Here is a 13,817-nt window from a genome sequence, read left to right as displayed (position 1 = left end):
TTCTTCCAAGAACAGAAAGCTGTGACAGTGGGCATAGGCTCACCAAAACAGGACAGCTATGGACAGGAAAAAGGTAGCCTGCTCTGATTTCTTCTGAGGCACACAGATAGTAGTTTCAGAATTCAGCACGAATCCATGCAGCCAACCTGCATTGTGTCAACAGACTATGCTGCTAATGGTGGTGTAATGGTGTAGGGCACGTTCTCTTGACATATTTTGTGCCTACTAATATAAATTAATCGTCATTTGAATGCCACAGCCTCTTTGAATATTATTGCTGAACATGTGCATCTGATCATGGACTCTACTTACCCATCTTCTAATGGCTACTCCTAGCATGATAATGCACCATGTTAGAAAGTAAAAGTCACCTCAAACTGGTTTCATGAACATGATAATGAGTTTGGTGTTCTTCAGTGGCCTTCTCAGTTACTGGATCTGAATTTGACATAACACCTTTGGGATGTGGTGGAACAGGAGATTTGCAGCATGAATTGTGTGATACAATCAAGTCAACATGGACCAAAATCTCAAAGGGATGTTTCCAACATCTTATTGATTCCATGCCACAAAGAACTGAGGCTGTTTTGAGATCAAATGAAGGCCCTACCCAGTATTAGCATAGTGTTCCTAGTCATTTGTTCAACGAGTGTATTTACCCTTTTTTTATGAAGATTTAGACTTGCATGCATATGAGGATTGCAGACAATCAAAGAGCACATTTATCCAGATTACTGTTTTCCCTGTATTAGTCAATATTTATTTCTTACGCCCTAACAAAACCAAAGGATTTCTACTGGTATATATTAAGAAAATGTATCTTAAAGTTGGTGGTAAATTGATTAGCAGCTCTGGTTTCAGTCATCAGCTCCAATCAGTATTATGATGCGGCTTGTACTCCCTTAGCTCATACTGATTTTTGGCCTAATCTGTTTCTTCACAAAACCCTCCAGTGTATGTTATGTCTGCCCATGAGTCTTCCGTTAGTGGGCTGTATCCTGTACCCCTCTGTAGAAGGGATTCAACGGGCACCCTAACCATATGCCCAAACTGTCTGCAAACAGCAGCAGTTCTACTCCCGAGTCCAACTAAATTTTTGAGCTCTTCACCCTGTCACAGACAATTGGTCCCACATCCCACTGCATGAACCTCATTTTAGCCCCTTCTGATTGCACTAAAATTTTTTAGTCACTATTTAATGTCCATTATAAAGCAAGGATGGACAAAACAGACTAAGTCGGAAACTTTACAGATTAACATGACTCATAATTCATCAGAAGCATTTATACAATTCCTGCAGTTCATGATCATCTCTATCACTACTACAAAATCCCAATGTACTTAAGCTACTCCACTAAGATAAGTTGCTCCCCTCATACAGGAAAAGGAGCATGAATTTTCAATTTAGAAGAACTTATTCTCATTGCAAACTTGGAAAATCCAGTTGCTGGTGGCACACGTCCATGCAAAAGAGATATTAGTCAGATGAGGCTTAAAGGACATAGTTATCGCAAATAATAAAAGTGAAACATTTAGCTGGCCCTTTAAGAAAAAATCTTCAGAGAAATAACAAATCTTGTGGTTTTAATTGGCCCATATTTTCTCATTCTTCCTCCCATTTTCAGACATCCTTGTCCAAACTAGTTTTGTACGAACATGCCAAACTATGTAAAGTTTGCTGGGTAATACAAGGGTATAGTACTTAGTAGTAGATTACTTTTTTCCAGTTGTGGTAAATGAAATATAAGCCAGTAATGGCATACTGGGCTTTTGTCTATTGTGAACCATGGCTCTTAAGTGGGTCTTTCCATTTTAAGTCAGTGCATTTGCATCATCATTTTTGATTTTTATTAAAGGTGGCATACCTTCCACAGCTCAGAAATATTTTTATTAAAAAAAACACAAAAACAAACTTCCCTGTGCAACATAGGCACTTTTCTTCACCACAGACAGCATAACTGTTATAATCTATTAAACCTACATGGCTCAGCTATAGCTCATTGGAAACCTGAACAAGAAGGATATTTTTTATTTTAGGCTATTTTTATGAAGAAAATGGATACATAGGGAGAGAGAGAGAATAGGGTACAGTTGCAGTGATTTTTTTGTAAGTTCAGAGCTTTGTAGCTCCTTAAATCCCTTTAAAAAATATTTTTTTGAAAGCAGGTGCACAATACTTTCTTTCCAAATAAGTGACAAAATTGCACCCCACTTCATATGCCTTTTCTGAGGCTTGAAAACTGCACTTTTTCTTTCTTTCTCTTCTTCTAACAAACCCCAACACTTTTGGGGTGAAGAAAAGTGCTGATATTTCAAGGGGATTTTTATTTTTTAATTAAAAACGTGTTTGGGCTCTGAAAGGTAAATATGATTAATATACCAAGTTTCATAAAAATCAAAAATGGGGGCAGAAAGGCTATTTATTGAATTTAAATATAATATCACAAGCATAAATAGCACAATTTCTTTTTCCTTCATAGTGCTACATGTAGATTGCCAGCATCAGTATTAATTTCACTTTAAACTCTCATCATTTTGATTTGTCTGATGATTTTGTAAAAAAAAAAAGAAAAAACAGAGTTCTCAATGGAATCAAGCCGGGACATGGGAATACGATGTAAACTTCAAACAAAAGGGGTTCAAGCTTAGAGCAAAAGTACTGTACATAAGCAAATAATCAAGTAAATACTACTGGTTGCACCACTAAAAAGAATAGGATTTCCCCTCCTACTTAAGCAGTTGCCATTTTTAATTAGTATCCTTTTGAAATAGAATCAAACTATTTCTGTGTCTTGATTATATACTGTACTATTTTGCCCAATGACTGGAGGTTACAATAAAGTTACTATTCCTCTTGCATGTTATAAAAGGCAATTAAAGGTTAGTGATGATGATGATGATCCCTATATCCTTGTTTCACTTATTTCATTGCTATCACTAAGATTACTACTTATTAAGGTTTCAAGCATCACCAGTGCTTCCCTGGCAATTTTCCTTTCCAGTTCATAGTTGAATAATATACTGTACTGTATATATTTCATACGGGACCTACAGGATGCTGCTACAACAAACAATGATGAAAGCACATGACCTGTTGTTAAGTAAATCTGTTTGAGTACTGAAATCCAATCATATTTTTGTTGAGATCCTGTCTCACAATCATTGTTGTTGTGAAAGCATACTTCATACCAGTTCTAATCTTATACATTGCCTTCATTCATGTGAACCAGAGTTCCTAAACATGAGTATTACATAACTTATTATAGAAGTAAACTTAAGTCATACCTTCCTTATATTCTTCCATCCATTTTTCTGAATGTGATTTTCTTATTAGAAGACTATGGCTAATCATCAAAAAAAAAGGGGCACCTACCATGAATAGGATGCCAGAAGCCCACACTGGCTTACATCAGGATAATTTAACATCACAAGTTAATCTTAACACACACATCTTTGAGAAATTTTGGGAAACTGGATAAAAAGTCACACAATTCTCATGAAAAATATAGAAATTCCATTCAATGACTTAGCTGTTGATCTAACCCAGACTCCTAAGGTTCTGAAATAACAGGAATGGTCACTATTCATATCTTTTTAAATCTGGAAACCTAATATGGTAAAATGATTTATGTTTTTGGATTGGGTATTGTAGCTTCTTGACAACTGTGAGTTCACTGTAATGGTCACTCAGGTGTGCAAAGGAACAAGCACATCACTTGGAGCAATATATTGTATATGCAGCATACCATCAAAAGAGAAGTGTGACCTTGGTAGAAACATGTCATGATCCATTAAGATGCTGCAGGGCAGTTGGTCCTTGGAGAGATGGTGCTTTCTTTCAGGTGGTAGGGAGGCCGCTTGGGGGAGACCTGGATTTATAAGGTCAATGAAAGGTTCAGGGTTGCAGGGTACGGAACTGCCTTCAGCCTGGTGTTCATGTTGCAGTTACAGAGCTGCTCCAGGACATTGTGTGGCAAGTGCATGACTAACAGGAGGAAAAGAGGACAGGGTTAAGGTGACTATATGATGAGGTGGAAGAGGAAAAAGAAGTGTACACTGAGAACTTTAAAACAAACAAGTGGGTAAGCCAACCTATCTAGCAGCCAGTCAACTGAACCAATGTATATACAGTAGGCCCAGACAGGGCCTACATTACATTATAATATGCCAGGACCAAGTATGTATTTTTTAAAAGCAATAGAAACATTTTAGAACATGATTTCTCATGGCACATGTATATATACCCTGTTTGTGAAGAAATAATTTAAACTTGACAAATACTTAACTTATACTTTAACTTTTCTAGAAGCTTGGACCCATACATGGACAGGCCCCCCTGCTCTTTAACAGATTTGCCATTTTGCCGGGCTGGCACTTTACTTAAAAGCAAAAGCATCTTCAAGTACAGTAACACAAAAACAAAAACCAACCTGAACATCCAAAGATATGGTAACATAACAAAACAACCCCATAGTTGTTCAGCAGTTTGTTTTTTTGGTAACATTTATGAGTGCAGCAATAGAGAAATAAATCTCCAAAAATAAGTCAGAAAATAAGACTCACCATTGTGATTGCATGATCAGTTGGTAGTGGTATGTAGGGATTGTGAAGTAACTGTTTCAGTACAAATAACAAAGATAGAATGGAGCAAGATTGGAGAAAAGACAAACTGCAAAAGCGAGAACCTACCAGTGGGAATATGCTTGTAAGAGATGCAAAATCAGCCTCTGCATCACCATAAATTTTCACTTAACATAACATAATGTACACCACACTGCTCACTTGCTGTCTTAAAATTTTTTGTAGTAAATGGCAGCCCTTCATTGATACCACCCTAAGCTACCAAACGTTGTAGTTTTGTAACTTTGAGCTACTCAGTCTCTCTAAACCTCTAGCCCAGGGGTGTCAAACTCCAGACCTGGAGGGCCGCAGTGGCTGCAGGTTTTCAATTTGACCCTTTTCCTAATTATTGACCAGTTTTCACTGCTAATTAACTCCTTTTCCCTTCATTTTAATAGCCCTGTTTTTAAGGATTCAGTCCTCTGAATTGATTTGTTTCTTCATGAAATGTCAGCCAAACAGAAATAAGATGTGAAACGAGCCAACAGATGAGCAGCTAAACTGGGATTTCAAATTCCAACCAATTTCACTCCAACCAATCTATTAATGAGAAGCTTTTTTTTGTTGTTAATTAGTTAAGCCCGTTATTTAGTTTTGTGGTCTGTTGCTGCTCTCATTCTGCCACAGCAGACATTTCCAAAACTGTTGATTTTCTGTTCGTCAAAATATTTTGGTGACCTGAGAGATCAGCCTTACCGAGACCTTCACTTTTCTTTATTTTCATATACAGTATTGTGTAACGGGCATAGGTGAGCTGGGGGGTATTCCAGAAAGCTTGGTTAACTTACCATTTGGTAAATCATAACCTCTGGGTTGATTTACCCCAAACCCGCATACCATGAGTATGTCGGTTCCAAAACACCTGAGAAGAGTAAGTTCAATCAACCTCCTACTGGTTACCCAGAGTTAATGCGCGTGCACCGTGCATACATAAAGACGTTTTCAATGGATCGCCGATTTCACGAGTCAAAACGGAAGATCAAGGAGAAAAAAAGCGAGCGGCATATTTCACAGAGGTGGAGTTGGAGGTGTTAATGCAGGCGTTTGAAGAATTCAAGCCTATCATAATGAAAAAAAGTAATACGGCTGCATCGGCTAAAGAAAGAGAGTTGGCTTGGCAAAAAATAACGGACAGAGTAAATGCGTGAGTGTATTAAATTGCAAAATTGACATCGCCTCCCTTTTATTATACTGTAAAATAATGAAACACCCCTTCCGCACCCTTTTCACCGTTAAATCACTTTGAATGCATTCACTTTTCCTGCCATTCATTTCTTTAGGTTAAAATAACAATGTGTATTGACTAGGAATATATGGTTTTTTATTTAATAAGGTGTAATCCGTCTGGATGCAGAAGAACTTTGAGCCAAGTCAAAATGAAACATAAAAACATACTGCAAAAAGGTAATAGTTGATTACACGATCACTGAACTATTGATTAAACACGATTTAGTATATTCTGTCTGTCATGTAGCTAATAGAAAGCAAGCTGAAGCCCGTCTAACTGGCGGGGCCCACCACCACCTCCCCTCACCCCATCTGAGGAGCTGGCTCTGTCCCTTAATAAAGGGCGACCAGTGGTTGCTGGCATTCCAGGGGGCACTTCGTCACACACACCATGCACCACAAGTAGCATGGTGAAATGTAAGTTACCACTATGATTTGTTTTCATTATATGACTTAATAAATTACTATCTCTGTCACTTAAAGGCTTCTTCAACATGCTTAATGTTTTTATGCAGGCTGACTTTATTGAACACAAAATCCAGTTCTTACCTGCACATTGATACTATGAATAGATTTCCTATTAACATAGTCTCCCTCATTCATTGAAGGAGCTTTAATAGGAATGTGGGTGCCGTCAATGCACCCAATTACATTTGGAAACCCTGAAATAGAAAGTCATATAGGGAAGTATCAAGTGTGTGTGCAGGATGAATACATCTATAGATATAAATAGTATGACTACATATTAAATATGCGTCATGAATTTTACTACGAAGGACCAACCTGCCACTCTGTGGAATTCCTCTTTAAATACACGCAGAGGTTTATGGCCAGGGAACTGTACAAACGTGTGTAAGAAGTGTTTCAGTGCCAGACATACTGTGTGAACGGCTCTACACACAGTTGCCTTTCCCACATGCTCTGCATCGCCCACATTATACAAAAAATGCCCTGAGCCAAAAAACTGAAGTGCTATGCACAGAATATTTTCTGTGCTAAGCGCAGACCCGCGGTTTGTGACATGTGCAATATGCGGTGCCAAGAGATGGGTCAAGTAAATTAACGATTCTTTTGAAAACCGATAACGCTCTTTTAAAAAATCATTTGGAAATGAAAAGACATCAATACGCGGTCTTATTACTCTCTCCCGGCGGAGAAAACCTCGGATAATTTGTGCTTCCACGTCCACAGGATCGTCATCAAAAGGGCACGTCATGCTCAGTAACCTTCTGAAACAAACTTACCCTGGAACATAACCTGCTCGGTGGCAGGTTATCTTCAGAGAGTAAGCTGCTATGGTTACATACATACCCAGAAAGTTACCTCCGTTTTTGGAACCGAAAGTTGAGGTTATCCACTAACTTACCCTTAAACTTACCCGGGTATGTCACATAACCTGCTTTCTGGAATACCCCCCTGGTCATGTGGCAGCTCGTTTTGTGTCTCATTATTGTTTGGCTGCTAATTAAAAAAAGAGACAACTAAGGGGCCTAAGTTAAGTTAATTAAAACTAAAGCAAAAGAAGTTAATTAGCAGCAAAAACTGGTCACTAATGAAGAAGATCGTTAGAATGAAAACCTGCAGCCACTGCGGCCCTCCAGGCCTGGAGTTCGACACCTGTGCTCTAGCCATTTTAACATTACTGACTTGCACTATTTTATGGTAATATACTCTAGATATTATATTTATTCCCTTTTTTACTTAATAGGTAAATGGAATTTCAATATTGTCATTGAATTGAACAAACAGTCAAGTCTGGCTTATTGACTTGGAATATGTGTGTTGAATAAAGTACATTGAAAGAGTTAACTTGTGGTGCAAGGAGCCTTGTTTAGAGTTGCAGATCTCTTTCACTTTGGGTTCAAACGTTATCTTTTTGGCATGAATATTGGCTTAATATACAGTTAGGTCCATAAATATTTGGACAGAGACAATTTTTTTCTAATTTTTGTTCTGTACATTACCATAATGAATTTTAAATGAAACAACTCAGATGCAGTTGAAGTGCAGACTTTCAGCTTTAATTCAGTGGGTTGAACAAAACAAAATTGCATAAAAATGTGAGGGAACTAAAGAATTTGTTTAATACAATCCCTTTATTTCAGGGGCTCAAAAGTAATTGGACAAAGTAAATAACTGGAAATAAAATGTTCATTTCTAATACTTGGTTGAAAACCCTTTGCTGGCAATGACAGCCTGAAGTCTTGAACTCATGGACATCACCAGATGCTGGGTTTCCTCCTTTTTAATGCTCTGCCAGGCCTTTACTACAGCGGCTTTCAGTTGCTGTTTGTTTGTGGGCCTTTCTGTCCGAAGTTTAGTCTTCAACAAGTGAAATGCATGCTCAGTTGGGTTAAGATCAGGTGACTGACTTGGCCTTGCAAGAATTTTCTACTTCTTTGCTTTAATAAACTCCTGGGTTGCTTTGGCTGTATGTTTTGGGTCATTGTCCATCTGTATCATGAAATGCTGCCCAATCAATTTGACTGCATTTAGCTGGATTTGAGCAGACAGTATGTCTCTGAACACCTCAGAATTCATTCGGCTGCTTCTGTCCTGTGTCACATCATCAATAAACACTAGTGTCCCAGTGCCACTGGCAGCCATGCATGCCCAAGCCATCACACTGCCTCCACCGTGTTTTCCAGATGATGTGGTATGCTTTGGATAATGAGCTGTTCCACACCTTCTCCTTACTTTTTTCTTGTCATCATTCTGGTTGATCTTGGTTTCATCTGTGCAATGTTTTTCCAGAACTGTGCTGGCTTTTTTAGATGTTCTTTAGCAAAGTCCAATCTAGCCTTTCTATTCTGGAGGCTTATGAGTGACTTGCACCTTACAGTGCACCCTCTGTATTTACTTTCATGCAGTCTTCTCTTTATGGTAGACTTGGATATCGATACGTCGACCCCCTGGAGAGTGTTGTTCACTTGGTTGGCTGTTGTGAAGGGGTTTTTCTTCACCATGGAAATGATTCTGCGATCATCCACCACTGTTGTCTTCTGTGGACGTCCAGGTCTTTTTGCCTTGCTGAGTTCACCAGTGCTTGCTTTCTTTCTCAGGATGTACCAAACTGTAGATTTTGCCACTCGTAATATTGTAGCAATTTCTCGGATGAGTTTTTTCTGTTTTTGCAGTTTAAGGATGGCTTCTTTCATCTGCATGGAGAGCTCCTTTGACCGCATGTTGTCTGTTCACAGCAAAATCTTCCACATGCAAGCACCACACCTCAAATCAACTCCAGGCCTTTTATCTGCTTAATTGATAATGACATAATGACAGACTTGCCCACACCTGCCCATGAAATAGCATTTGAGTCAATTGTCCAATTACTTTTGAGCCCCTGAAATAAAGTGTTAAAAAAATGCTTTAGTTACCTCACATTTTTATGCAATCGTTTTGTTCACCCCACTAAATTAAAGCAGAAAGTCTGCACTTCAACTGCATCTGAGTTGTTTAATTTAAAATGCATTATGGTAATTTACAGAACCAAAATTAGAAAAAAGTTGTCTCTGTCCAAATATTTATGGACCTAAATGTAGCTGGCAGGGAATATGCAAGGCTGAGTTACTGTAATTAAGGTTGGGATCCTTCCTTTCACAAGACACTTCTGCATTGTAGCTGATGCATCACTTGTAATGATGAGAGAATCACAGTGAACTTTTAGAAGTGCTGTCAATTTCCATTGAGATGGCATTTGTAAATGCCTACAGTTTTTGACCCCTATATCGGTAACCTTCCTGAAGGTCTAGTCCATCATTGTGAAAAGCAGTGGTTTAAGCCATAAAGATTAGAATAAGAAATGTAAAGCACTTTTTTAAAAGGCATGAAAAAAAGTATTATTTTTAATTAATTATTTAAATTAATTTATTTAAATAATCATTTTTAATTACTTATTTTGATGAATTTTTAATTTCATTTGTCTATTCAACATTTTGACTGGGTTGTACTGAAAATTGCAGAGATGTTAACTAATCATTTGAACAGTGACTCAGGAGTAGAACAGGGTAATTTTTCCTATTTATTGCGTGTATAAGGTGACTAAAAGAGACTAGAATCAGTAAGGACATCTGCTGTGCTTCAGTCAAGAAGGGCAATTGGTTGTAACTCAGAAACCTGGATGAACGCAAAAAATAATGCTGAAAAAAGCAATCTGACGTTGGCAGAAAATTGATAAAATAGTTTCTTCATTTAACTCAGCTACAGATTTCTGGTATTGTAATGGGTTTTTCAGTATAATACAGATTTTAAGAATTAAACAGAATTAATATTTTATCTTTATGGCTTGGTTTTACTTATTATTTTACAGGTAATAATTCGACGTCTGCCACCAAACCTTTCTAAAGAGCAACTCGAAGAACAGTTAAACCCATTGTCTGCTTATGATTATTTTGAATTCTTCTCTGCAGATCAGAGGTGAGCATAAAGCTGAATTGTCAATAGCAGGTTTTTAATCTTGAATGTAAAAAAGAAAACATTTTCCTACTGGTTTTTCCATTTTACACTGTGATTGATGTTAAGATTTTAAATTATTAATCATAGGTTATTATGCAATAAAGTGGGAGTTAAATTTGGGAGTTGAAATGGGTGCTCCAATTTTTTTGTATAACGTAACATCCTCAAACACACTTAATCCAAGACAGTTTCACTCAGGGCTGGAACATATCCTGGCAGCACTAGGCACAAGACAGGAATCAGCATTGCAAATGGTACCAGTTCCAGGGCCTATTCACACACATACCTACGCTCATATGGGGCCAGTTTACAGTCAACTGTTTACCTAATTTTTGAAGGACATAGAAGGAAAACTTACACGAACTTCAGGAGAAAGCACAGACTCCAAGGGCCATGTGTGAGAATGAAGTCCAGGGTGCTTGTTCTATGATTTAGCTAAAATTGCAGAATGCTAAAACCCTGTTCTTTAGAACAGTAAATGGTCACTTTGTGATTGACATTTACCACTTTAACCATTAGAGACTTAAAACCTAGCAGTTCTTCCTGTTTCTTTTTTTGTAACTTTTTTTTGTACTGTTTGAGATTCACTTTGGTCATTGGTTAAGAAAGGAAACTTCTCTTATGTCAAGGGCAGTGGATTTATATTACTATGGTACACAGAAACTTTCTAAAATAATTTTGTTTGTTTTTCACAGGATATAGCCTTATTTTTATAATGCAAAATAACCGAACTTGCTGTTTGCCACAATGACACCAGTTAGTATGATGACTGTGAAACCTTTATATTTCCAGAGCTACATATTACATGAATGCCTGCATTGACAAATCATCTTTATACACCTTTTAAATTCTGCGTTTTCCTTGACTGTGGATGAGATAATGCTATTAAACCATTATCGTACCTGAATCACAATTCTGTTTTTTTTTCTTTACCATTATAAATTATTTTGCTGTTTTTAAACTAGTTTAGTTGTTCAAAATGTAGAAAGTCCGATGAATATCTTTACAGCAATCCCACTAATTAGTTTTTTACTGTTTGGTTCAGCACAACAACGCTGTTTTTCTGTTATAGATTACACATACAATTATACTTTATTGAAACTGTAGCATTAATAATTGTTCAGAAACTAGTTGCATGTTAATTAAATGCCTCCCGCTTGGTATGTCTTGGAACTATTTGCCTAGATAAAGTTAAAAGTTACACAACTAAGTGTTATCATTCTGTGAAAGGAATATTTTTGCGTGATTTTGGTTTTTTTTTTTGATTTCTTATGAAAAATACCTAATTTAAATTAAGTTTAATGCTTTCTCATTTCCATTTTCTCTTCTACTATGTGCTCAGATCGCCATCATCTACTCCATTATCCAGTTATACATAATTCTTCTTATATTGTCTATTCCAGCCTTTATCCACATCTTTTCTCAAGAGCATACATCAATTTTAAAAATCCAGAAGACATTGTTCTATTCCGAGACCGGTTTGATGGATATGTTTTTATTGACAACAAAGGTATAATACTTGTTCCTCAAAAGTAATCTGTAGACACAGTGCAGAAATGAAATAATTTGCAGCAAGACTGTAAGATAAAATATATACTGTCCTAAGAGTTATGTACAAAATCTGCATCTAATATTAGTGTTTGGTAGAAGACCTGAAAACATTTAAAAATGTGTACGAATAAAAGAAGGCAGAAAGAGGGCAAATACTTTTTCATAACAATTTATGTGACTATGTGTTGGTATTAGAAAATAATGCACTTAATATATAACATATTTAAACTAAATACTCTGTATATTAAAGTGTTCTTATATTTTTATTAATTATCCTACACGTTTAAATGATACATAACATACAGTATTAAGACAAAGAGAAATCTGTAATATCAAAATTGCATTTTACTTGCTTTAAAAACATTTTTTATGAAAGAATAATCCCTGGCCATATGTGGCAACAGTTAGTATCTTTGTAACATATAGTGAAAAAGATGATGATGCATTGTTTTCATTGCTAACCTTAATAATCTTAAAGATATGTTTTGCTTTAGGTCAGGAATATCCTGCCGTTGTAGAGTTTGCACCTTTTCAAAAAGTATCTAAGAAGAAGCTAAAAAAGAAAGATGCCAAGGCTGGAAGTATTGATGAAGGTAAATGTTTCAATAATAGGGAAATGCTTATTAATACTATTTCACTCCAAATATTTTACAAATACAGATTATAACAATGTGCACTGGAAATTCCTTTCAGAAGTGTGCTGTCTGCAAGTGAGCATTTTTCATATGTGTAAATTAGAACTTCTTATTTCTTGTTACATTTTGGTTTCTGATTTTTATATTTTTTCTGGTATGTTTTTACAATTAGTTTCAAGTATTATAACTTTAATACATGTTTTTCCAGATCCTGAATACAGAAAGTTCTTGGAAAGTTATTGTGGAGATGATGAAAAAACTATAGCAAATCCTGAAACGTTGCTTGGAGAGATTGAAGCAAAGACTAGAGAACTTATTGGTATGTTATGTGCACTAAGACCATGAAGAGAACTGTACAAATGGTCAGTTATAACTGTAGGATGCAATACTGTAACAATATTCTCCATCCAGTGAGGGATGAATACAGGAATAACACAGATATGCAAAGTAAACTGAACAGAAGCAAATCTCTGCTGCCCCTCTAGGAATTTCTACATGAGTCTTGAATGCTTACCTAGCAGATGGCAGCCTGCTCAATGTCCTGCATCTCAAGTAAGCCCTTATTACATCTGACAAAGACTACTCAGGTATTTCACCTTCTCTCTCTGTCTCTCTCTCTGCCACCCTCTCACACACATATACACACACATTCACACTCCTTGCTCCAGTGAGTCTTTGCCTAACTGAAATCCAAACTGAAAGACTCACAGACTTTCATAGGAGTCACATCTAGGTAAGCCAGGTAACACTTCCTGCTCCTCAACAGGTTAGAAGGAAATGACAAGGTTCTGGTCAATGTTCCACTTAGTCGCCACCTTTGAAAGGGCATCATTTCCCACTTCTGAGTAGAAATCTGGTAAGGCCTTCATGATCCCCACTATTTTTAAAGTCAGTCACAATTTACCATTCTCAGATTGCATCTTCTTTCTTTCTTTCTCTTTCCTTCTTTCTTTCTTTCTTTCTTTCTTTCCTTCTTTCTTTCTTTCTTTCTTTCTTTGCCACTTCCACTCCTCCACACAAGCTGTGTCCTCCACCTCCCGACTCCGGCTCCTTGAATGGAGTGAGGCAGCCTCCTTATATTGTACCCGGAAGTGGTCCAGGTGCTGTCCCATTAATTTTGGGAAGTACTCCTGAGTGTGGTGGAAGTGCTGCATGGGCATCCAGAAGTACTCCAGGTGTCCCAGTTTCTTCTTCTCGCAGCATTCCCCAGTGTTGCGGAGTTAACTGCCATCCTGGGCTCCATAAATATCCAGGTGCCCGCTGGCCTTGATGAAAACCAGGGCGGCTGCTCTCTCGTGTCCTTGGGGAGATATTGTTTCTCTCCCAGTC

At 37.2% G+C, this 13,817-nt stretch overlaps 1 protein-coding gene across 2 annotated transcripts in view; it reads left to right on the top strand.

The window, feature by feature from the left end:
• Positions 1 to 13,817, top strand: part of upf3a (UPF3A regulator of nonsense mediated mRNA decay) — a 31,974-nt gene that overhangs the window by 2,453 nt on the left and 15,704 nt on the right. For both annotated transcript variants that reach the window (XM_039744782.1, XM_039744781.1), the window contains exons 2-5: positions 10,157 to 10,263; positions 11,706 to 11,812; positions 12,348 to 12,446; positions 12,697 to 12,807. In XM_039744782.1, the coding sequence (XP_039600716.1) occupies positions 10,157 to 10,263; positions 11,706 to 11,812; positions 12,348 to 12,446; positions 12,697 to 12,807 (424 nt within the window). The remainder of the gene's footprint in view (positions 1 to 10,156; positions 10,264 to 11,705; positions 11,813 to 12,347; positions 12,447 to 12,696; positions 12,808 to 13,817) is intronic.

This window comes from Polypterus senegalus, chromosome 2 (assembly GCF_016835505.1).
Source record: "Polypterus senegalus isolate Bchr_013 chromosome 2, ASM1683550v1, whole genome shotgun sequence".
NCBI lineage: Eukaryota > Metazoa > Chordata > Cladistia > Polypteriformes > Polypteridae > Polypterus > Polypterus senegalus.
Note: the sequence above shows the minus strand (reverse complement) of the source record. Positions and strands in the feature narration are given on the sequence as shown.